This window comes from Colobus angolensis, unplaced genomic scaffold (assembly GCF_000951035.1).
Source record: "Colobus angolensis palliatus isolate OR3802 unplaced genomic scaffold, Cang.pa_1.0 Scaffold143, whole genome shotgun sequence".
NCBI classification, from domain to species: Eukaryota; Metazoa; Chordata; class Mammalia; order Primates; family Cercopithecidae; genus Colobus; species Colobus angolensis.
In genome coordinates, this window is record NW_012114522.1 from 1,484,770 (window position 1) to 1,508,371 (window position 23,602).

General features: G+C 55.4%; 1 protein-coding gene across 1 annotated transcript in view; it reads left to right on the plus strand.

Annotated features, from left to right (window-relative positions):
* ACOX3 (acyl-CoA oxidase 3, pristanoyl) overlaps positions 1-23,602 on the plus strand; it is a 55,463-nt gene that overhangs the window by 24,796 nt on the left and 7,065 nt on the right. The window contains exons 10-16 of the mRNA XM_011935388.1: positions 669-791; positions 2,936-3,056; positions 5,614-5,736; positions 6,059-6,172; positions 13,349-13,464; positions 19,618-19,792; positions 21,150-21,217. Coding sequence (XP_011790778.1) covers positions 669-791; positions 2,936-3,056; positions 5,614-5,736; positions 6,059-6,172; positions 13,349-13,464; positions 19,618-19,792; positions 21,150-21,217 — 840 coding nt within the window. The remainder of the gene's footprint in view (positions 1-668; positions 792-2,935; positions 3,057-5,613; positions 5,737-6,058; positions 6,173-13,348; positions 13,465-19,617; positions 19,793-21,149; positions 21,218-23,602) is intronic.

The following is a 23,602-nucleotide window of genomic DNA, read 5'->3' on the forward strand; positions in this document are numbered from 1 at the left end:
CCACCCACCCACCCATCCATGCATCCACCCACCTGTCCACACATCCACCCACCCATCCATCTACCCATCCACGGATTCATCCATCCACCCACCCATGCATCTACCTACCCACCACCCACCATCCATGCATCCATCCAGCCACCCACCCACCCACCCACCCAACAACAGGTGGACCCTATCCTGTTTCAGACAAAGTGCAAAAGACATGCACTCTGCCTTTTGAGGGGCTGCCGGCTGTGTGGGCCTCAGCTTTCCCATCTGTCCCAGGGTGACAGCCTCGTCCTCACAGGCTCATGAGGCACATGCTGTCAGCCAGTCAGTCCGTGTGCCGGGGAGTTGGCCCCTAGCAGCGCAGCCTTCTGAGTTCACAGATGGACCGGCACTTTGTTCTGTAGTGACTTTGACGGGACAGCTGTGAATAGTGGCCGTTTAGGGAATTGCGTTTGGGGTTGTCCGTCAGGGGCCATGGGTGAAAGCCGAACTGGCCGAGTTGAAAGCATGTCAGGGTGAAGGTTTTCTGATGTGCCGGGAAGACGCGTGGAGACCTTCAGCACTAGTGGGTGCACGGCCCCGACGGCCTCTCCCTGCACTGGCTTTCACGGTCCCTAGGATGGGCTGCCCTTCATGGGAACCGTGATGTGTTCACGCAGGTGTCTTGTCTGTTCTAGCAATGCCGCTTGCTTCCATATCTGGCAGCTGCCTACGCCTTAGACCACTTCTCTAAGTCGCTTTTCCTGGACCTGGTGGAGTTCCAGCGAGGACTTGCCTCGGGAGACCGCAGTGCCAGACAGGTGAGGTGGTGTCTGCTTCCTCAGCAGCATCATTTGAATCTCACACAGTTGGAGCAGCACAGATTCAGCCTTCATTTCAAAGCAAAATCAGTCGTTTGATTTGCGAGGACAGAGCCTAGGACGCATTCCTCCAGTTGTTCCCACCCACTCGGAGCTCTTGGCCTCTGCTGCAATTGAACGGGCTGGGCACGCGTCCACACTCCTGCCTCTCAAGGATGTGCTGACACGACTCTTGGTTCCAGTCTGTGAGTTCAGCTGTTGGTCTTCTTTTGAGAACATGACGGTTTTGCAAAATCCGCATTACCCGCCCCTCAGTGGCTTTCATGGTTCTGAGCCTTTTGTAAACAGCTGCACAAAGGTCTGAATCCCACTGACTGGATTTGAGTTGACAGTCAGAGGATTTGTGCCAGAAACAAGCGTGCAAATCCCGAGATCAGCCTCAGCATAAAGAGACATCGAGAACGGATTTCCTTGTAGATGGTTATGAACTGATTTTCCGTTGTCCCTCCTGCTGCCTCCTGAGCAAGAGTAAAATGTGAATCGAAAGAAATAACCATGTTTGAAAGCAGAGGAGAAACGCCGCAGATTGCGGTTACGTACAACATCAGAAAAAGCCTGCATCTAATTAGCATATCTTGAAATATTACTGGTGTCCGCATTCACGGCAGGTGATGGCAAAGGGATGACCTGCAGGATTGATGGCAGAGCAAATCCCAGGCTCGGGAGGCCTGAGGAGGGAGCGCTTCTGACCACTGAAGGGGTTAAGCCTGTGTCTTCCTGGGAGCATGAGTCAGTGGAGCTTTTGCCAGCTCTGACACTCCCCTGTGAATAATGTTGTAAAGGGTGACCGGGCTCATTGTTTCTGAAACTCAGCGGTTTAACCCAGGCAGAGGAGGGCCTCGACTCAGCCCCTTATGTGAAGCTGAAAACACTCATAAAATGGGTCATTGGACTTAACGTGTGTGTGTGTGTGTGTGTGTGTTTGTGTGTGTCTTCCTCTTGTTTTTCTTTTTTAATTTATTTCTTTTTTAAAAGTAAAAATTCTTCTTTTACCTTGAATCAGTCTCTTAAGTTTTTTATTTGTTTTTTTGTTTGTTTTTGAGACGGAGTCTCACTCTGTTGCCCAGGCTGGAGTGCAGTAGTGCAATCTTGGCTCACTGCAATTTCCACCTCCTGGGTTCGAGCGATTCTCTTGCTTCAGCCTCCCAGAGTAGCTGGGACTACAGGTGCCCGCCAGCACCCCTGGCTAATTTTTTGTATTTTTCAGTAGAGACAGGGTGTCGCCAATGTTGCCCAGGCTGTTTTCAAACTCCTGGGCTCAAGTGATCTGCCTGCCTCGGCCTCCCAAAGTGCTGGGATTACAGGCGTGAGCCACTGTGCCTGGCCCAGTCTCTTAAGGTTTCGTCATTAGATATCAAGCAGAAGCAAAGGAGTCTTCTTCTTCTTCTTCTTCTTTTTTTTTCCCTTAAAAGAAACGCCTGCATTACCTGCTGGTACCAGGCAGTCTCCCATCCAAGTACTAACCAGGCCCAACCCTGCTTAGCTTCCAAGATCAGGCTCATTCAGGGTAGTGTGGCCATGGACAGCAAAGGAGTCTCAATAAAACATGTCAGGCCCGAGGGAGGCACAGTGAGCACCCACGCAGAGCAGACTGTCAGTTACCGAGGCGCTTGCAGCCTTCTGGAATGGACTGGTCCCGGCCCTTCCCTGTCCTGGGAGGGAGCGCTGTCTGCGGTGGTGGGTCTGATTCTCTGGCCTTTCTTCATGGTTTCACTGCAAACAATTGCAACCTTCCATGGCGTGTCATTCACTTGGACATTTGTGAACTTTGTATAAACTGAGCCATGACGTACATTCTTCTGCAGTTTGCTTCTCGGAGCCATGTCAGGGCCCTGAAAGCGATTTGCTGTGTGGAGCAGTGTTTTTATTGTTGGGAAATGGTATGAGCGTACCACAGTGTGCCCATACTTGCATAAAGACCCTTTTTTATTTCTAATTACAATTAGGTTTCCTCTTCTGTCATTTTCAGGATGTCTTGTATTAGACTAGAGGTGATATGGTGGTTTGATGTTATTGCTGACGTCTGACTTTTTGGTGTCAAAAGTCTCTTTTCACCTGTTCTTGTTGGATTCCCTCACCCAAAGGCAGAGCTTGGACGTGAGATCCACGCTCTGGCATCAGCCAGCAAGCCCCTGGCCTCGTGGACCGCCCAGCAAGGAATTCAGGAATGCCGGGAGGCGTGTGGAGGACACGGCTATCTAGCCAGTAGGTTTTGGAGAAGCGCACGGTGGTTTCCTGTCCTTAACCCTACTGTTTGACTCTAGACCAGGGGTCGGCAGACTGTGGCCTGAAGACCAAATCCAGCCTGCCACCTGTTTTTGCAAATAAAGTTTTATTGGAACACAGCCAGCCACCCCCGTTCATTTGCACATTTCCTGCAGCTGTTTTCGCACTGCAAGGGCAGAGTTGAGTAATCCCAGCTGTGACAGAGACCATGTGGCTTGCAGAGCTGAAAATATTTACTCTCTGGTCCACTGCAGAACAAGTTTGCCAACCCCTGCCCTAGATAGATCCCACTGCTTTCAGATGCCTGATGCTTTGGCCAAAATACAGGCAGAGAGCAGCTGATCTGCTCATTTGAATTTTAACTGTTTGGTTAACAGCTTGGTAGTAAACTAGCACCATGTTTTATTTGGATAGAAAATTCTTACACTTAGAAAAAGAGTAAGCTATATCAGCATTGACGATAACGAGGCAGCTGTTGTGTGGTTAAGAACAGGGGCCACCAGCTTGCCTGGGATTGAGTCCTGGCTCTGTCTTAACAGCCTGGTAACTGTGGGCAGTTTGCTTAACCTCACTGTGCTCAGTTTTCTTATTTCTACAGTGAGGGTGATAATAGTGTACATAGGTTCTTGCCAGAATTAAGTGAATTAACACGTGTGAAGTATAAGCATGGTATCTGGCTGGTAGTGTGTGCCCACTGACTTTTTTATTTGCTAACGCTATTATTATTAGAATTATCATCAGCATTATTTACAGCTTATCTGCAAAACTTCCTGTGTGCTAATCCTAAATAATTAACTGGCAAAAACTGGTTGCTCAAGGAAGGCCATGTACACACTCAAAACAGCCACAGCATCCGCAAAACTCTCTTGCCCTCCAGGAGCACTTTAGGCCCTTGCCAAGTTTGTGAGAGTTTTGGCGATGCTCTGTCCAGAACTACACACTTTCAGCGATCATCCGCCCACCACCGCAGTTCTAACTCGCACCTGTTTCAGCATGGGCCGGCAGCAACGTAGCCCCTCACTCCCACCACACTCTGCCTTTGTCGCTTACTGCCACGTGGGTAGCCATGGCTGTACGTAAGTTACTCATTTGCGTGCTTTGTCCTCTGCGCAATGCCCTTAGTAGTTTTTATTTGTCATTGTAACTCATGGGGATTCTATAAATAGTTGAATAAGGAAATTGAATCTTGCAGTACTGCAGACAACAAAGACAATGGAATCAAGATTCATCATATACATATATATATATATATATACACACACACACACATACATATGCTGGGATTGAGACCAATACAATCGAAGCTCCATCTAGGTTTAGAAAATCAATTGCAAATGTTTCTGCTGGGGCCTCTCCCAGCTCATGTTCAGTGGCCAACCTGTTACATGACAGGAGGCACGTGGCAAGATTTGACAGCAAGTCAGGAGAAAATGATCAGGTGTTCTAGGTGGTCACAAGCCTAATCACAAGCCTGCTGGCAGTATGGCTGCAATAAGATTCCTTTCATGCTCTCAGGATCCATCGGTCATAGTATGTGAGTGTGAGAAGTCAGCTCCACTCCGTTCCTGCTGGGCCCATCCCAGCCTCACATTCAGAGAACACTTTCCATCAGAGCAAGCAGGCTCGAGTGCGTGAGGGTCTGGAAAGCAAGCCTTATAACCTATGTGAAGGCATTCAGCTAATTTATAGGAAAGACAAAAAAAAAAGTTGTCTTGAAATTTCCTGTGTTAAAAGAAGAGTTCATTCAGTTACGGAAGGAAGAAGGGCAGCCCTGGGGGCGTCAGCTTGCTGAGATGGTTCCCTCCTGTCAGCGACCCCATGCCAGGGGAGGCTCTGCAGGATGACCGTGCAGGGCTTACTGACAGCAGTGAGGAGGAGCTGGAGTTGGGACTTGAAGCAGGGGTGCCAGTTCTTTGTGTCTGGTCAAGCTGGGTTTAGGGCTTTTTTTTTTTGACAGTCTTGCCCTGTCCCCCAGGCTGGAGTACAGTGGCATGACAATGGCTCACTTCAGCCTCAAATGCCTGGGTTCTTAGACAATCCTCCCACCTCAGCCTCCTGGGTAGCTGGGACTACAGGTGCTTGCCACCATGCCCAGCTAATTTTTTTTCATTTTTTTGTAGAGATAGGGTCTCACTATGTTGCCCAGGCTTGTCTCAAACTCGTGGCTTTTTTTTTTTTTTTTTCCTGAGACAGGGTCTTACTCTGTCGCCCATGCTGGAGTGCAGTTGCGCAATCTCAGCTCACTGCAACCTCCGCCTCCCAGGCCCAAGCGATTCTCCTGCCTCAGCCTCCCGAATAGCTGGGACTACAGGCACACACTACCATACCCGAGTGTGGTGGGTTTCACCATGTTGGCCAGCCTGGTCTTGAACACCTGGCTTCAAGTGATCCACCCGCCTTGGCCCCCCAAAGTGCTGCCATTACAGCTGTGAGCCACTGCGCCCAGCCTCTTAGGGCATTTTAAATTCTCACGTAGTGACTGGCTGTTTCACAAATATGCATCTTAAGTGATGGTACTATTGTGGCTTTGTTGCAGTGAACCGGTTGGGTGTCCTTAGAGATGACAACGATCCCAACTGCACATACGAAGGTGACAACAACGTCCTGCTGCAGCAGACAAGCAACTATTTGCTGGGCCTCCTGGCACACCGGGTCCAGGGTGAGGCTCCGCTGCATACTGTTGGGGGCCCTGGAACCCAACCTGGCGGGGGTGGGCTCTCCCAGCCCCACTGATTCAGCTTCTGTGAACACACCCTTGATTTGCAGAAGGAAAGAAATGTTGTCAGATAGTGCCGACCGCCTCCCCAAGGCACGGGCAAAGGCTGGGATGGGGAGGGTCCTTGAGACCCAGACCCTGGCTCATGGGTCTGTGGCCGTCGGGTCCTCTGGACACTCTCCATGCTTTGGGGTGCTCCCGGCTTGGGGTCCCCAATGGCTTGGGTTCCCGTCTTCTACCAAAGTCACTGGAATGTGTGTCCTAGATGGAGCTTGCTTCCGCAGTCCGCTGAAGTCGGTGGACTTTCTGGACGCCTATCCCAGCATCCTTGACCAGAAGTTTGAGGTCTCCAGTGTTGCCGATTGCTTGGACTCCGCAGGTAAACATGCAGGTGGAGGGCTCCCCTGGCCTCCTGATTTCCCGTCATTCCCACCAGGAAACACACCGCACCTCGGTGAGGGGGCCGTTGGCAGTTCCAGCTGGGGCAGCAGTGGTGGTGGGAGGCCCTGCATGCAGCTTGTCCTCGGCTGGCTCGTGGAATATCTCTTTGCACCCGATGCCAAGTTAGACACTGACTCCACAGATGAATTGAAGGACGCCCGCTCACCACCCTATGCCTTGCCTCTTGCCTTCCCCTCCCATAGGATAAAGGGTGTGAGAGGCCACCTGGCCTGGTCTCTGTCCACTGAGCAGCCTCTGCCCCCTGCCCTGGTGCCTGGGCTGCTGCTGTCCCTGGGCCCTCCCAGCCACCTCACCTGTCGGTCTTCCCCACCCCCAGCCCCTCCTGGCTCCCCAAACAGCAGATGCCCCTTCCCGCCCTGGCGCATCTCACACGCTTCCTTCCCTCGGCCCCTGAAGCACAGGCTCATCTCCCGTGGGTGTGGTGGTCGGGGTGGGGCCTCCTCTCAGGGGCCCGCGCAGAGCTGGCCTGCAGGTGTGTCATGGGAGCTGCTGCAGGCTCCACCTCACCCACGCAGGGTCTGCTCAGAAAGGTGGAAACAAGAGCTGGGAATGGGGCGTCCGGCCATGCTGGCAGCATGGAAAGCAAAGCAGCTTCCCTGTAGACTACACTGCATCCTGACAGGATCCCTCTCTGGAGAGCAGCTGCTCTCGCGTTGTTCCCTGGTTAATTCTGCACGTGCTTGTTACGCGCTCACTCTGCAGTTTGGGGCCAGCGGCCGGCATGACCGAGACCCCGTGCCTGCCCTCGTGGGACTTTGCAGTCTAGACCAGCAGACACGAAAACATCCCAAGGCCTCAGTCTTAGGGCAGCAGGAATTCTGCAAAGCAGTGATCCTGGCTGGTGAGGTGGAGCATGGCTGGTGACCACCTTGGAAGGGTCTTGGCCTTTGAATTGAGGTCTCAGTGAAAGGCAGGGGCAGCCATGGGTATGCCCGATGGACAGGCGTCTCAGGAGGAGGAGGAGGCAACAGGGCCCAGCCTGTGCGGAGCTCATCTCGATGCGAGCCTGCATCTTGTTCCCCTGCTGTGAATGACGGGAGGTGAGCGCCAGAGGCCTGGTGAAATGGGGTGTGCTACTTGTTTTGAAGATTCTTATTTTTAAAAATGTTCCTCATGGAAAAAGGCCACTCTGGTTGCTCTGTGGAAATGGACGTGAGAGGCGGTTGGGACAGGTGAGAGGGGCTGCCCTGCGCCCCCACACAGAAGCACCCGGCGGAGCTCTGTGTGTCCTACAGGGCACTCCTAAAGGCTCCCTCGGCTCCGGCTGCCTGGGTGCAGGCAGGGACAGAGCAAGGATTCAAACCCAAGCCTGTGGGACTGCAAAGCTCTGAATCTCTTGTTACTGCTCCTGGATGCTTCTTGCCCAGTGGTCTGGGTGAGATTTGACAGAAAGAGCAGGGCTGGAGCTGCCCCCACCTCCATGCCACCCGTGTCCCTGTCAAATGCCTTCCTCCCACCACAGCCCCCATCTGTCAAGCCACACATCACAGAGAACAGTTTGAAGCCGCAGCGACGCCTCCATCTCCCCATCGCCTCACTCAGCGGTATTTAGTGAACGTCTTTGCTTTGCTACCAAAGCACCTATTAGTGCAGAAGAGAAGGGCCGAGAGGGGTCCCAATGCGCTGTCCCGGTGAGCCAGGTAGAAACTAACCCCTCCGTGACACCCGACACTGGAAGAGCAGGCCCACCCTCCAGAGCGAGACGTCAGCTCCCTCCAGGCTGCCGGAGGTTGATCCCGGTCCCTCCTCCTGCCGGCCGTGGAACCTACAGCAAGTTCCTCAGCCTTCCTGCCTCGGTTTCCTCATCTGCAGCACAGGGATGGTAATGGTATCCCCTTCATAAGGTTTTCGTAGGGTGGACTGAGTTCAGCGCGTAAAGCACTTAGTGCAGCACTTGGCGCCAAATCAGTGCTCAGCTCAGCAGCCACAGAGTTTGGGCAGGAACCGCTCTCAAGGTGCCGCACACTCAGCTGGGCGGATGGAGCAGGGATTTGGAGATGGAGGACGCGCTTGGCTTTGCATTCAGGAGACCAGAACGTGAGGGTCCCCAGGGGTTCTGGGAGGCCCCTGGATCCTCGGGAGGAGGGAGCGCAGGCCTCCCCCATGCAGGGGACAGGCGCACGTGGAGGACGCCTTCCGGCCTTCAGGACCGACGCCGTGGATGTGATAGCAGCCCCCGAGCGTGTGCCCTTGTCCGTCTCCAGCCCTGCGGGCCACTTCGTTGTTCACACGGCAAAGAACACACAGCCATGGCCGAAGCCAGTGTGGAGCCTGGGCCGGGCCAGCTTCCCGGCGCCTTCCCCTGCCCGCACCCTCAGCATCGTCATCAGGAAGCGCCGGCGTCACTGCTTGCTTTCCCGTGGGCCCTGCGCTGGGTTACAGCTTCTGACTTAACCATGCAGACCTCAGCCTGCCTATTTGGGTGCCAGTAGGAAATGGGGACACGTTTGATGACCTATTTCTGATGTTTGCAAGTCACTTTTTTTTTTTTTTTTTTTTTTGAGATGGAGTCTGGCTCTGTCGCCCAGGCTGGAGGGCAGCGGCGCCATCTTGGCTCACTGCAAGCTCCGCCTCCCGGGTTCACGCCGTTCTCCTGCCTCAGCCTCCCGAGTAGCTGGGACTACAGGCGCCCGCCACCACGCCCGGCTAATTTTTTGTTTTTTAGTAGAGACGGGGTTTCACCCTGTTAGGCAGGATGGTCTCGATCTCCTGACCTCGTCCTCCTGATCTCCCCGCCTCGGCCTCCCAAAGTGCTGGGATTACAGGCGTGAGCCGCCGCACCCGGCCGCAGGTCAGTTTCTAAGCTTCCCAGATGTTGCCACAGGAAGAACTAGAAAATGACCTAATCATTGTAGTAACTTCAACCCAACCAAAACCTTTTTCCTAAAACCATCACTCCCTATATTAATAAAATCAAAACATAGAAGGCGCAGCCAGCGTCTCCATGTGCCCATCACCCTCTCCTCTTCCCTCCCCTTCCCCTGAGACTGTGAAAGCAAAAGCAGTTTTACAGTCTCTCCATCATCAGGAGAGACACCAAAGTCATCTGCTTTTCCTGCAACTGCCCTAACGTTTGCAAGATGCAACAAAGTGAAAACATTTTCCAGAGTAACAAAGGCAAATGACTTTCACTTGTGGAAAGTGGTGTGGGAGCCAGATCACCATCATCCCTCATGCCGCAGGGAAGCTTGGGGATTCTGCCAGCCCCATCGTCTCAAGGGCATTTGGTCACAGATCCCAGGGCTCAGGGCTAACTGCAGCTTGCGTCATGTGGATCTTTGGTAAAAGCTGTGTAAGTGATGTGGGGCCCTCAGGCTCTGCAGGATTGAAGAGACACAGACCTCTTCCAGGGTTGCACTCGCCTGTGAGGAAGGATGGAGGGTTTGCCAAGCCCATGGCTGGTCCTTCAGGGGTTCCTATTCTGACTTGGGTAGGGAAGGCCGGGTTTTCTTTTGAGTTCCTCTGATTTTTGCACAGACACGTGTGCTGAGCTGAGTGTCACAGCCCTGTGCCTTGGGGCCTGTGCTGTTGCTTCCTGAGACGGGCCCTGTTCTCCTTTAGCTGGCTGGTGTGCATTCGTAGTAAGCAGTTGCAGTGTTCACTACCTGGACACTGTGTATGTGTGTACTGCAAGGTCACAGAATGTGGGCCAGAGGTGACATGGGGCCATGTGTGAGTGGTAGAGTCACATGGGGTGAGCGGTGAAGTCATGTGGAGTGCATGGTGAGGTCATGTGAGGTGAGCAGTGGAGTCACGTGGGGTGAGCGGTGAGGTCACGTGGAGTGCATGGTGAGGTCATGTGAGGTGAGCAGTGGGGTTCATGGTGCAGACTGTGTTCCCAGAGGATGGGAGCACAGGCTCTTGGGTCAGCACTGCCCCCCGCTGTGACCTTGAGCTAGGCTTTAATCTCTCTGAGCCTGTTTTCCTTCTGCAAGACAGTGGAGAGGGAATGCGGTCACCTCGTGCTGCCTGGCAGGTGCCAGCCCATGGTGCCCTCGGTGGGGGGCTGCTGTGTGTGGGGGGGCCACTGTCCTGAACACTTCATTGGAAACAACAGACACAGGTGCAGGTGAGGTCTGCCTTGGTGGGTCAAGGAATGTTTCCCACAAAGCCGGCACCTGAGGGTGTCCTGGAGGGTCTGTGCGTTGTGCTTTTGGGGAGCACCGGCCGTTCAGGAGCACCAGAGCGGTGGGCATGGTCAGACCTGGGCCCGTGATCTGGCTGAGGAGTTGGGGCTGCCGTCCAGGCCTTACTTTCCAGGGCTTGCCTAGGTCAGAATCCGAGTTAGGAGTGCTCTGATGCTGACGCAGAGGGGACTGGACTCAGAGACAGGAGAGGAAACCGAGACCCGAAAGGCAGGCAGTGCATGCGAAGAGCTCTCCATGGGGTCAAGGACAGAGTCCCAGCTGGGAAGGGGGGCAGGTCGAGGGGCGGTCCTTGGGTGCACAGGGCAGCTGGGGGCACCTTCGCGAGTTCGTCTGGTGTGTGGCTCATGGAAAGGCTGCGGTGACCCAGGATTCTGGGAGAGTCTTGAGGACAGAGGTTGTTGATGCTGGGTGTGTCCTTGGGCCGCCAGCAGCCATATTCCAAGCAAGAGAATTCGCTGCCCGTCAGTGCCCGTTTTCCACGTACTTTGTTTCAGCGATACTGTTTCGCTTCCAGATTAACTCTGGAAATGACACACATGGCACCCACCTTTCGTTTGCTTTCATCTGCTTTTTGGGGGATCTTCTCCCCTGCATGTGAACACATCAGACTGACATACTTTATTTTTTAATGAAAAACCAAGAACCAAAAGCAGAGTGTAAGGAAGAACACGGTGCAAACATAACTCATTTCTCAAGTGTTCGTCTCACTTGCAGCCCACAGCACAGTCTCACTGGCCGTCAACGTGAAGCCTCATGGGTTAATTCTGGTTGCAGAGATAGATTGGAAAACTCGGGTAACTGCCATGAAGTGTCCACCACAGAGGGACCCCTCCCAGGGCAGTGTTTGGGAACGGCCAGGACAGGCTGGGAGGGAAGCCCAGCTACGGCTGATGCGTGGTGGGACACGGGGGCCTCTGGTGTGGTCAGAAGGAATTTGCACAAGCGGTTTCTGGCCAGACCGTTTCCTTGGTTTTGTTGCTGTGTAAATAAGTCATGGAAAGCACAACTGCACAGCGTCCACCTTTCCTTGCTGTTCGTGACCATCTGCCCTGCTAGGGAGAGCTTGGGATGTGGCAGAGCCTTTAGGAACAGGCGGTGGTCATGAGGGCCTCCCCTCATGACCTGAAAAATGGACCTGAATTTTCCTGTAATGTCCTGAAGGGTAGCATGTGAGGCTCAAGGATGAGCCTTGGGCAGCCTGCCAGCAGCAGAGGGCCACGGCCTGGGCACCAAAGATAGCAGACAGTGACTCTTTCCGTGCAGAGGCGGAAACCCCAAGGCAGGATGGGGCAGGGCTGCCCCGCTCCCTCTTTGGGGGAGGGCTCCTCCTGCCCAGGCTCCTGGCAGCTCCAGGAGTCCTTGGCTGTGGCTGCATCATGCTGGCCTTTGCCTCCTCTGTGACTTTGCCGCCTGTGCGTCTTGTAGGGACACGTGTCATTGGATTTAGAGTCCACCCTAGTCCAGGAGTCTCTGATGACCTCCCTCAATACCTCAACTTCATGACATCTGCAAAGACCCTTTTCCCAACAAAGGTCACATTCACAGCTGTGGGAGTCAGTTGGGGCCACCATTCAACGCCTCATGCCTGGCAGGACTTGGCAAGGGGAGCCTTGGCTCCCTGAAGATGCCTGTATGGAGGAAACCTCTGCCCAACGCTGCCTACACCCCGCCTGCGGGGTCAGCAGCACCTTCCTTTCCTTCCTGCTGGGGAGCTGAGACCTCCAGCAACCCGCCTGATGTCTGAGCCTGGGGAACAGCCGGCTCTGGTTTGTGATGGGCTTCTCAGTTGTGCTGTGAGGGTGAATGGATGTAACAGCCGAAAGCAGTCGGGTGTGCTGTGGCAGGAACTGCAGTGTTGGGTGTTTTCTTCCCGGTGACCTGGGCTGTGTGACACAGAAGGAAATCCCAAGGCCCCCTGAGTTCAGCCTTTGGGCTCAGACTCAGCATGGCTGGCCCCATTCTCCTGCCTGGGATCTCTGAGCAAGACCGGCTGCCAGGCAGAAGGCCGCCTGCAGCCTGGAGGCGCCTCGTGTCCAGGCGCCAGGCCCTCTGTGCCTGGGCAGGGAGTGGATGTGAGTGTGGCCTCCATGTGTGGCTGGTCCGCACCTCTCCCCTACATGCTGGCCATGTGCCTGGGCCCATGTCCTCATCAGCGGGGTAGTAGCAGTACAGCCTGGTGGGGTCTCAGGACCATACCTGGTCCATAGGGAGTACTGTGGGAGGCCAGCTCTGGCCACACTGTAGGGGGCCCTGCAGATGTGGGCACCACTGCCGGGGGAAGGGGAGGATGAAGAGGGGGCTCCAGCTGTCCTGCCTGACACCCCACCCCGGGGCCTCCCTGTCTGCTGCATCTGCTCCCTCCTGCCCTTTTGAACCTTGTGGGAGGGGCCCCCCAGGGTACGAGGCCTCAGATACCCCCTCCCCCACTGTGTCAGTCCCCAGTTCCACAGCTCCAGCAGGCAGTGAGGTCCAAGGGCCAGGCAGGGGGAGGTGGATGGAAGCACCCCTTCCTCTCGCCACTGGGCACCACCGCCGGGCAATTGTCCTTCTGCCCATGCGGTCCTGGCCGATGCTGCGGGGACAGCACCACGCTTCACACAGACCGAGCCTGGTGCGTGCGAGAACGTGCGGCCGTTGCACTTGAGGGTCCGCTCTAGTGGCAGCACCGTGTTCCTGTGGCCTCCAGGCTGCTGAAACAGTGTAGAACTCAGGACAGCCCCAGGCTGAGCCAGGAAGTGCCTCCAGCCAGAGGAGCCCTGGGCAGGTACCGTCCCTGTGCCTCAGTTTCCCTACCTATAAAATCAGACCCACCCCATACACCTGCTCGTCACGAAGATGACGCCATACCTGCAGGATGCTGGCAGTGCCTTGTCCCTGGGGGTGAGTCGTGACAAATGCTGGGTTCTCTATTGTTACTTTTTCTCCTTCTGTTTCTTGTTCCGAAGTCGCCCTGGCAGCATACAAGTGGCTGGTTTGCTACCTGCTCCGAGAGACTTACCGAAAGTTAAACCAAGAGAAAAGATCAGGAAGCAGTGACTTTGAAGCAAGGAATAACTGCCAGGTAGGTATTTGTTTTCACAATTCCCTTTTGTATTATTTGCTCTTAATTCCCCGGCCGTTGTGTCCCTGGCAGTTCAGGCCCCAGACCCCGAGGTCCCGTGACCTTGGGCAGATGACTTGATGACTTTGCTGCTTGCTCAAGTCCTCTGTAACACAGGGATGGCGGCACCTATCTTGCTGGGCTGGGGAGGTCATGGATGTTGCATTTACCATTCCTGACGGTTCCCAGCCCGTAACCCGGAGCAGTGAAGCGCTGGGTTGTGAGAGCCTTGGATGCACAGAAGGGCAGGGACACCACTGCGGACACTCAGAGTGCTCCCTCCTGACTCACGGGAGTGACGCCAGCACCCTGCTTGGTTTTCCACAAGTTGCTCTTGCCTTCCCGAGGGGCTGGGGTGGCAATGGTGAGTGGGTCGTCATTGGCCTTGGAAAGTGCTTTGGGTCTCACACCTGGACAGGGCTGTCTTTCGTGTTCTGGGAAGCCACAGGGAAAAAACAGCCTGTTATAAAACGCCTCGTCATGCCGGGAACCTGGTTACGTGTGATTCCAGCCCTGTCCCGGCTGTCTGCCCTAGAGCAGAGCCCAGCCCCTCCCCTGTCTAGGGGGCAGCTGTTGGGGGCAGTGGGGCTCCTGGATGTGTCAGTGGGTGCCGTGAGCACTCTTGGTGGAGTGCGCCAGCCATAACCGTAGCTATGGGGAATCTCAAGCCATGAGTGTCGTGCAGGGAGGCCATGGATACGGAGAGAGCTGCTGTCGCCCCTTCTCCCTAGTGTCAGTTCATGAGGTTATGGGTCAGCTTCAATAATGAAGCCGCTGTGGGGACCCAGGTCCACGTCTGCCTGTCTCTGGGAAGGCCTGGCATCCCACAGCCTGCTGCTGGGGGCAGCCCCGGCCCTCAGGCCAGCAGCTCTAGAACCTGCTGCACACACCTGCCCTGGGATGAGGAGAGAAGGCGGGAAGGATGGGCTCCTGCCGAGCTCAGGGAGACCCCGATTGGACCAGGCGCGGTGGCTCATGCCTGTAATCCCAGCATTTTTGGAGGCCAAGACAGGTGGATCACAAGGTCAGGAGATGGAGACCATCCTGCCTAATACAGTGAATCCAGTGTCTACTAAAAATATGAAAAACTAGCCGGGTGAGGTGGCGGCGCCTGTAGTCCCAGCTACTCGGGAGGCTGAGACAGGAGAACTGCTTAAACCTGGGAGGCAGAGGTTGCAGTGAGCTGAGATCGTACCACTGCACTCCAGCCTGGGTGACAGAGCAAGATTCCATCTCAAAAAAAAAAAAAAAAAGAAATCCAGATTGAATTTATAGCTGAAAAGAAGTCAGCAGGTGGCCAGGGTCAGTAAAACTCGTAGTTAGGCCCATAGTGACCAAAAATAGGAGGCTTGAAGTGACCCTTCCAGAACAAGCTGCCTTCTGTACCCACCCTGGCTGATAACATGGCAGGTGGGGTCATTCAGAAACCAATGGATGCCTGTCAGCTTCCATCGCCCCTCCTCTGCAGGCCACATCCTTGTGTTAAGGTGGAATAGGCTGCTGCACTGGCTCACGTCTGTAATGCCAGCACATTAGGCAGGCTGAGGCAGGAAGATCGCTTGAGCCCAGGAGGTTGAGGCTGCAGTGGGCCGCGATCACATCACTGCACTCCAGCATGGGCAACAGAACAAGACCCTGTCTCAGAAAAGAAAAAAAGAATTTTTTTAATGGAATGGAGATTCTCCAATGAGTTGTGAAACAAGACCCCCAGAGACGGAGGGCACAAAAGGACCCCGTTCCTAACAACACCTGTGTCGCTTAGAACTGCCTGGTAGGTCCTTAGCACCCCCTTCCAGCCCCGGCCTATGCTGGGGATGCGGCATGTGTGACCCCACAACACCCCAAGTGCGTGGCTCAGCTGCTGAGAAACACTCACCTTCAGCTTTTCCTTCGAGAACTTGGTAACAGAATTTCAGGGAGTCCTGCGGCAGAGGCCAAGAGGGGTCCTGGGTTCTGAGTCCGGCTGAGACGGTGACCCTGGGCCAAGCTGTGGAGCTGACAGACACCAGCCACAAGGCCTTGGAGGGAAACCAGTTGCCAGGGTGGGGCTTCGTGTTCCAGACCTTTTCTGGGTCGCAGAGCTTTCGAGAGCAGGGGACGTTTGTGATAGCTGAGAGCCCTTGGGACCTGGGCTGGATGCTAAGGGGCCCATGGGAAACGCAGTCCCTTCCCCTGCAATACGGCATGAGAAGAAAGCCTCAGCCTAGACCAGCCTTTTCAGGAAGATGGGAGCCAGAAGCTGTTAAAAAATAAAACCATCGGATTTGGCTGCATAAAGGTTCAGCATTTCTGCATTGCAAAAGATGCTCTGAACAAAATCAGAAGCCACACAGCAGACTGGGGAAGCCCACGTGGCATGTCGCTGACAGAGAACACCCCCAGGAAGGAAGGAATTCCTTCAGATAGATGCCTGCCTGGTCGGAAACCAGCCCTAGCAGCCGCTGACCTGGAGCCAGGAGCTGCAGGTCAAAGCCGTATTTCCACAGGCATCAGGCTGGGCTCCGGCACCAGCACCGTTCGTGGAGAGGGTGACGGCTGTGTCGTTTGAGAAGGTTACTGGCCATTTTTGTTAAAAGTGTGCTTACTCTTTGACCTGGTGGGGAAAATTTATTAACTTTTAAACATTTTCTGGTTCTTGCCAATAACCACTATCTACCATTTACCCACCGTAAGCCAGGCATGCGCAGAAAGGTCTTTAAAAATGTGTTTCTCTCATTTTTCGGCTGAGTGACACCTTCATGTGTTCAACAGCCAGTAGATATAAAAGGTGGGTGGTGGCGTCTCCGCACCCTGCCTCGAGCCTGGGAGTAAAAAGGTGGGTGGTGGCGTCCCCGCACCCTGCCTCCAGCCTGGGACTAAAAAGGTGGGTGCTGGCGTCCCCGCAGGCTTCTTCCACCCTGGGATCAACCCCTGTCACAAGGGCTCCAGGTTCCCTTCAGGGATTTGCACATCAGAAGGCGGACAAGGACAAGGACATTTGTTCTCCTTGAGCCACATGCTGGATTCTGTACCTGGGTCGTTTCATGTTGTCTACTTTGGGAGTGAAGGAAGTTGAGGCCAAGAGAAATAAATGCCCAAGGTCCCCCAGCTTGCCTGTGCTGGGGCCAGGATTGCACCCGGGCCAGCTGTCACAGAGCCCAGCCCTTTCCCCAGGCTGCGTGGCTGCTGTCTGAATTTGGACCATTTGGGGTTTGTTTTTTTGCCTGAAGTATATCCATTGCCTCTTAAAATGTACTTCAGAAATCATAGTGTACCAGACTGGGACCCTCCCCTCTCTCCTGTGCTGAAGATTTCCTGGGTGTCCGGGTTTACTGCTGTAAAGGGACAGCTGACCATAGCTGCATCGAGGTGGTCCAGAAGATCCCCGTAGAGCACAATCCAGCCCCTGCCCTGTCTGGGGGACTCCCAGATGTGTCTGTGGGTGCCGTGAGCACTCTTGGCTGGAGTGCGCCAGCCCTAACCGTAGCTATGGGGACACTTTGGCCATGGGGGAGGGACTGCACCTGAGGCATTACTGTCCCCCCGGGTCTGCAGAGTTCATACCGCGTGGGATGCTTCCTGGGCCCCAGCCCACCTTGGTTAATGTTGTGGTCGGCTCTGCTGGTTGCCATGGCAGACACTGTTTAGGGAGCCCATCCTCGGAGCCTGTGTCCCCCCGGTGACTGCTGGCCTTATGTGGACCTTTCCTGGAACAACAACGCAGTGTCATGCAGGCAAATCCTGGGGACCGAGATGCCGTCGAGCACAATAGAGCTGCCATCGCAGGCGCTTCCTGTGAGAGGGCTGCCCTGACCCCAGCAGCACCACACGGGAGACAGCACTGAGGCTTGGAGCCATGATGCCTTTTGCTCTCTGCACAGCTGCAGAGCCGAGTGACTCTGTTTCAAAACTCACTGGCACTCGGGATGTATCATTTGACAGCAGTAAGGTTCCAGAGGAGGCTGTCTTTCTGGCCCCCGCGGCCTGTCTGGCCTGGGCCATCGCTGTATCACGCTGTGTCACTTTCATGGAAAAACACACTGAAGCGGCGTGGCGACTGCAGGTGAGGGGGAGAGTGGTGCGGGGCACAGGGCTCAGACTCAGATTCGGTTCTGAGGACCGCCTCTCTGTGCCCAGGCCCTGCTGGGATTGGAGTTCGCAGAGGACCCATGGCGAGAGGAGAGGCCCTTGTCGTGTGGGAGCACGTTTTGGGGTGTGGGCAGGATTCAATGGAATTGCCATGTTCTTGTGGACGCAGGAGCAGCTTGCGGGGGTGCAGGTGCCATCGCCCGCTTGTTTCATGGAAGGTGAAAGGAGGAGGGGCTGAGGCCTGGAGCTGCAGCACCACGCCTGGCAGCTCCCCCACAGGCCTGTATTATCAGCCTCCTGCCAGAGGCCTCGGGTAGGAGCCTGAGGGCTGCCCCACCTCACTTGGCAGGGCTCTGGGAAATCTGGGTGCTAGTCCTAGCTGGGGTCTGTCGTGCAGTCCCCACGGCCCTAATGCAAGTCCAGATCCCGCCAAAACCAAGGCCCAGAGCTATAGCACGTGTGAGATCCAGAGAGGGCAGGAAGCCCCAAGACCCCGGGCTGGCACACTCCATGCTCAGACAGCAGGGAGCAGGACAGGCCTTCCTGGCACTCTTCTGAGTGGCATACTCAAGAGTGGGACGGCCCACCCATGAGTGTGCAGGACCCAGTGGGGGTCTTGGGACAGGACCAGTCAGGCTGGCACGAAGCAGAGCGGGAAAGCAGCCTCTCCCGGTTTCTGTTTTCCCGAGGCTCCTGATCCCAACAGGGCCCTGGAGGACACTGGCTTTGTGACTGGAGACCCTGCTGCCGTGTGCTTCGCCCTGCTGTGTTCTGGGAGGATTTGGGGCAGCATCATAGGCCAGGCGTGCAGCCGGGTCCTCCTGCAGCAGTCGGTCCCCCATACCCTGTATTTCATCCCTTGGCTGGATTTTTTTTAATTTTAAAAATGGCACCTGCTCATCCTAACAACTCAAGCAATATGTGTATTGTTTTCCTAATTTAAAATATCTGGTGAGATGATAAATGGGAGACAGGGAAAGAAAGGCTAATAAGTGAAGTTGATGATTATCAGCAAATGTTTTTGATATCATAGCAGATGCTGGCAAGGCTATGGAGAAGAGTGACACAGATCCACAGTTGGTGGGAACGCAGATTAGTTCAGCCACTTGGCAGTTTCTCAGAGAGCTAAGAGTTGCCCTTCCGCTCGACCCAGCGATCCCATTACTGGGTATATACCCCAAAGAAAAGCAATCATCCTGCCAGCCGGACACATGCACCTGTACGTCCATCGCAGCGCTATTCACAATAGCAAAACTGCGGAATCGACCCGGGTGCCCCACAGCGGTGGACCGGATAAAGAAAACGGGGTGCATAGACACCATGGGATACCGTGCAGCCGTCACTACCAACAGTCATGGCTTTTGCAGCAACATGGACGCAGCTGCAGGCCATTATCCTCAGCAAACTAACAGCAACAGAAAACCGAATGCTGCATGTTTGCACGTATAAGTGGGAGCTAAACATTGGGCACTCATGGACATAAAGATGGGAGCAGCAGAGCCTGCGGGGGACGTACAGCATGGGGAGAAAGGAGAGACGCCTGCTTTGGAGGCTTTGGAGGAGGGGTTGGCAGTTCCTTTGGAGAAGCGAAGTCAGTTCTGAGCTCGGGGAGGAGCTTGACGAGCCCCTTCTCCAGCTCCTCCGTGTCTTCCCGTGTGGAAGAAGCCAGGTCCTGGGCCTTCAGGGGCCTCCTGGTGGGCGCCCACACTGTAGCCGCAGAGCATCCCGAGGCCTGCCCCAGGCCCCGTGTGCAATGACCGTGCCTCTCCCGGTCCCAGACGGGAGCTGAGCTGAGATTGAGGCCTTGGAGGGCGTTGGTGGAGCCAGAGCACTCCCAGCTCCATCTTCACATAGGCCTTTCCCATTGTGTTCTAGAAACATGTTTTATGCTGCACAGCGTCTGTGTGCTGCCTCACCTTATGTTACTGTCCTAGAACTTGCACGGGAATGCAGACCCGCGTTCGTGTTTCCTGAGAACTTCCTCCACCGGGAATCTGGGCGGGGCTGGGACCTTCATGGTCCTTATGGTGCCATCCTGTATTCCAGGTGTCCCACGGCCGTCCCTTGGCGCTGGCCTTCCTGGAGCTCACCGTGGTGCAGAGGTTCCACGAGCACGTGCACCAGCCCTGCGTGCCGCCCTCGCTGCGGGCGGTGCTGGGGCGGCTCAGTGCTCTGTACGCCCTGTGGTCCCTGAGCCGCCATGCGGCCCTGCTCTACCGAGGTGAGGCTTCTGACTGCGGGCTTGCTGTCCTCCCCAGAGTCAGGGCCCCGCTGTTGTATCTAGGAAGCTGCTTCCTGCACCATTGTCCTCTTTCCACAGGACTTACTGAGCATGGTGGAGGGTGCTGTGGACAGATGGGGAGCCCACTTCCATCATGAGAGGCATATGGGGCAGAACAGCATCAGGGTGGTGCCGAGAGACCCAATTTTTCTTTCACTTGGGGTTCGGTTCAGAGAGCACTTCCAGAAGGCCCCCTCGTGCCAGGCAGCCTGCCGGGCTCTGCGGGGAGCAGAAGCCCACCCCCTAGGTCCCATAAGGCACAGAGAGACACGAGCCAGGAGTGTCTAGACTTGGGAACCCTGGAAGACTTCCTGGAGGACGGGGTCCTGGGGCTGATTCCTGGAGGATTGGTGGGAATGGGGTAAACCAAAGTTTGTCAACCTTTTGTTGGTTGTTGCCCCCAGCAAGTCTTTTTAGGTGGTTCTTCCCAATGGATGGCACCCATGCATCTTTGGTACTAGGATGTACCACGTATCCATTCATGTCCTGCGTCTCTGGGCTTGTGAAGAGTAAGAATAAGATCCTCCCCACCCCAAGAGCCGGTGTTTACCCCTAGAGGGTGGTGCTGACCCCGTGAAGGCCTTGACAGTGCTCAGGTGCACCAAGGAAGGTACACAAGTGCCTGCCAGAGAGGGCGAGCACAGGGCAGGAGCTCCACTGCTGCGTGAGAAAAACCCTAAGTGATGACACAGTTCTCTCCAGCAAAAATCGTAGCAAACGCAGATCCCACCACAGATGCGCTCCCGAACGCACAAGGCCACGGCCTTGGACCTCTTAGGGCCCCACCAGAAACCACAGCGGCTGAAGGGGACACCAAGGGCTAAGTCCCCCTACAGCCTCTGAGTCCCTGCAGGCGCCCACCGCCCCCCTCCCCACTCCCCTGGGTGGTCCCAGGTACCCCCTCACCCGTGCCCCTGCCATGCACCCCTGCTTCGCTCTGCCCAGGAGCCTCTTCCTTGCTTCCTCCCAAGGGAGGAACCCACCCCGCCTCCCGGAGCCCCAGCAGGTGTGAGCCCAGGGGCCACCCGTCACCTCCAAGCCTGGGACCTTGCCTGCCTCGTTGCCCCGGGCCAGAGACCATCAATGCCTGAGTGGGAAAAGGGTGTCAGAACTTGGCCCCTGAGCCAGCACATTCCTCGGGTCACAGCTGGACTGGGGACAGCAGTGACACTGATGTGTTCACCCAAAACAGGCCTCCTGCGTGGCCAATTTGGAAAGTGCACTCAGGGCATGTTGGCATTGGGGTTGGTTTTGAACTGAGGACCCAGCCCCCACGTGACCGAGGCTATGCTTGCAGGCGGATACTTCTCTGGTGAGCAAGCGGGAGAAGTGTTGGAGAGCGCCGTCCTGGCCCTGTCTTCCCAGGTGAGCTGTAGGTGCTGCCGTGTTCTCTACATTCTTGTTACACAACCGCCCAGGGCCGACACGCACCCCCTTAGCGTCACCCAGAGGAGCCGACGCGCACCACCTTAGCGTCACCCAGAGCTGACACGCACTCCCTTAGCGTCACCCAGACTGACATGCACTCCCTCAGCGTCACCCAGACTGACATACACTCCCTCCCTTAGCGTCACCCAGACTGACACGCACTCCCTTAGCGTCACCCAGACTGACATGCACTCCCTCCCTTAGCGTCACCCAGACTGACATGCATTCCCTCCCTTAGCGTCACCCAGACTGACATACACTCCCTCCCTTAGCGTCACCCAGAGCCGACATGCACCCCCTTAGCATCACCCAGACCGACACGCACCCCCTTAGCATCACCCAGAATGACACGTACCACTTTAGTGTCACCCAGAGGAGCCGACGCGCACCGCCTTCGCGTCACCCAGACCGACATGCACCACCTTAGTGTCACTCAGACCGACACACACCGCCTTAGTGTCACCCAGAGGAGCCGACGCGCATCTCCTTAGCGTCACCCAGACCGATAACGCACCACCTTAGCGTCACCCAGAGCCGACACGCACCCCCTTAGCATCACCCAGACCGACACGAACCCCCTTAGCGTCACCCAGACCGACATGCACCCCCTTGGCGTCACTCAGACTGACAGGCATCACCTTAGCGTCACCCAGACCGACACGCAGCCCCTTAATGTCACCCAGACCGACACGCACCACCTTAGCATCACCCAGACTGACATGCACCCCCTTAGCATCACCCAGAGCCGACACACACTGCCTTTGCAACCCAAACATTCATGTTTGTTCAGGGTTTAGTAAAAACTGGAGGATTACAAGAAAATATGCCCACATCAGAAATTTTTGCAAAAGAAACTTGCCGGGGTATCTCCAGATCTGCACACACCTAGGCCCTCTCATACACCGTTTGCAGCTACTTTGAGAATTCTCTGAGCGTTCAGGGGACTCAGCCTCCAGTTTGTTTCCTGGCGGTGTCCTTGTTTACTATATCCTCTTACCTATGTCACCCAGGAAATCAGAGGGCCCCAACCCCACGTTCTGATCTGGCAGCTCTCTTCTATCCAGGGACAGAAGCCCCCTTGCTGTGCTGTTTAGCACGGTAGATGCTGGGTGGGGGGAAGGCGGCTGTGTGAGTGAGGGTCTCAGATTTCCTTTCATTGCACTGAATTTGAGGAGCCACTTGTGCTGGTGCTGGTGCTGCCGTGGCAGGCAGGGCCACTGTGTCCACGGAGACGTCACTCTACTTTTGCTGGTAGGAACCGGACCGCGTACTGCTGCATTTTAGCGCAGTGTCTGCAGTGACTGGAGACGTGGACTTTCATCTCCCCTGTCGCTGCTTTCACACTTGATCTGGGACCAATGGAATGTCCCTGTGACTGGCTCTGAGCCTCTCTCGGGATTCACTGTATAAACCCCTTCCCTGAGCCTGCGGTTCTGGAGAACGGCGTGTCTAATTGTGGTACATGTTTGTGGCCACATTTACTCCTCTTAACATCGAACCGGCCACAGGGAGGGGTTTTCCTTGGCTCCTCCAAGAGCCAAATTTTACCTGATTGGGGCAGTGTTGACCCCGTGGAGGCCTTCGGAGTACGCAGGTGAGCCAAGGAAAGCACAGGGGTAACCTTGCAGGGAGGGGGCATAGTGGGGAGGTGTTGTTTATAAGAAGTGCCTGGGTGTGGTGACTCATGCCTATAATCCCAGCACTCTGGGAGGCCAAGGCAGGAGGATCACTTGAGGCCAGGAGTTCGAGACCAGCCTGAGCAACGTAGTGACACCTCATCTCTACAAAAAATAATTTTTTTTTCTTTTTTTTTTTTGAGACGGAGTCTCACTCTGTCACCCAGGCTGGAGTGCAGTGGTGCAGTCTCGGCTCACTGCAAGCTCCACCTGCCGGGTTCACACCATTTTCTTGTCTCAGCCTCCCCAACAGCTGGGACTACAGGCGCCTGCCACCACGCCTGGCTAATTTTTTTGTATTTTTAGTAGAGATGGGGTTTCACCATGTTAGCCAGGATGGTCTCAGTCTCCTGACCTTTTGATCTACCCACCTCAGCCTCCTAAAGTGCTGGGATTACAGGTGTGAGCCACCATGCCCGACCTACAAAAAATAATTTTAAAAAATTAGCCAGGCCTGGTGGCACATGCCTGTAGTCCCAGCTACTCAAGAGGCTGAGGTAGGGTGGCTTGAGCCCACGTGTTTGAGGCTGCAGTGAGCCGTAATTGCACCATCACACTCCAGCCTGGGCAAGAGCCAGGCCCTGTCTCAAAAAAACAGAAAAAAAGGCCGGGCGCGGTGGCTCAAGCCTGTAATCCCAGCACTTTG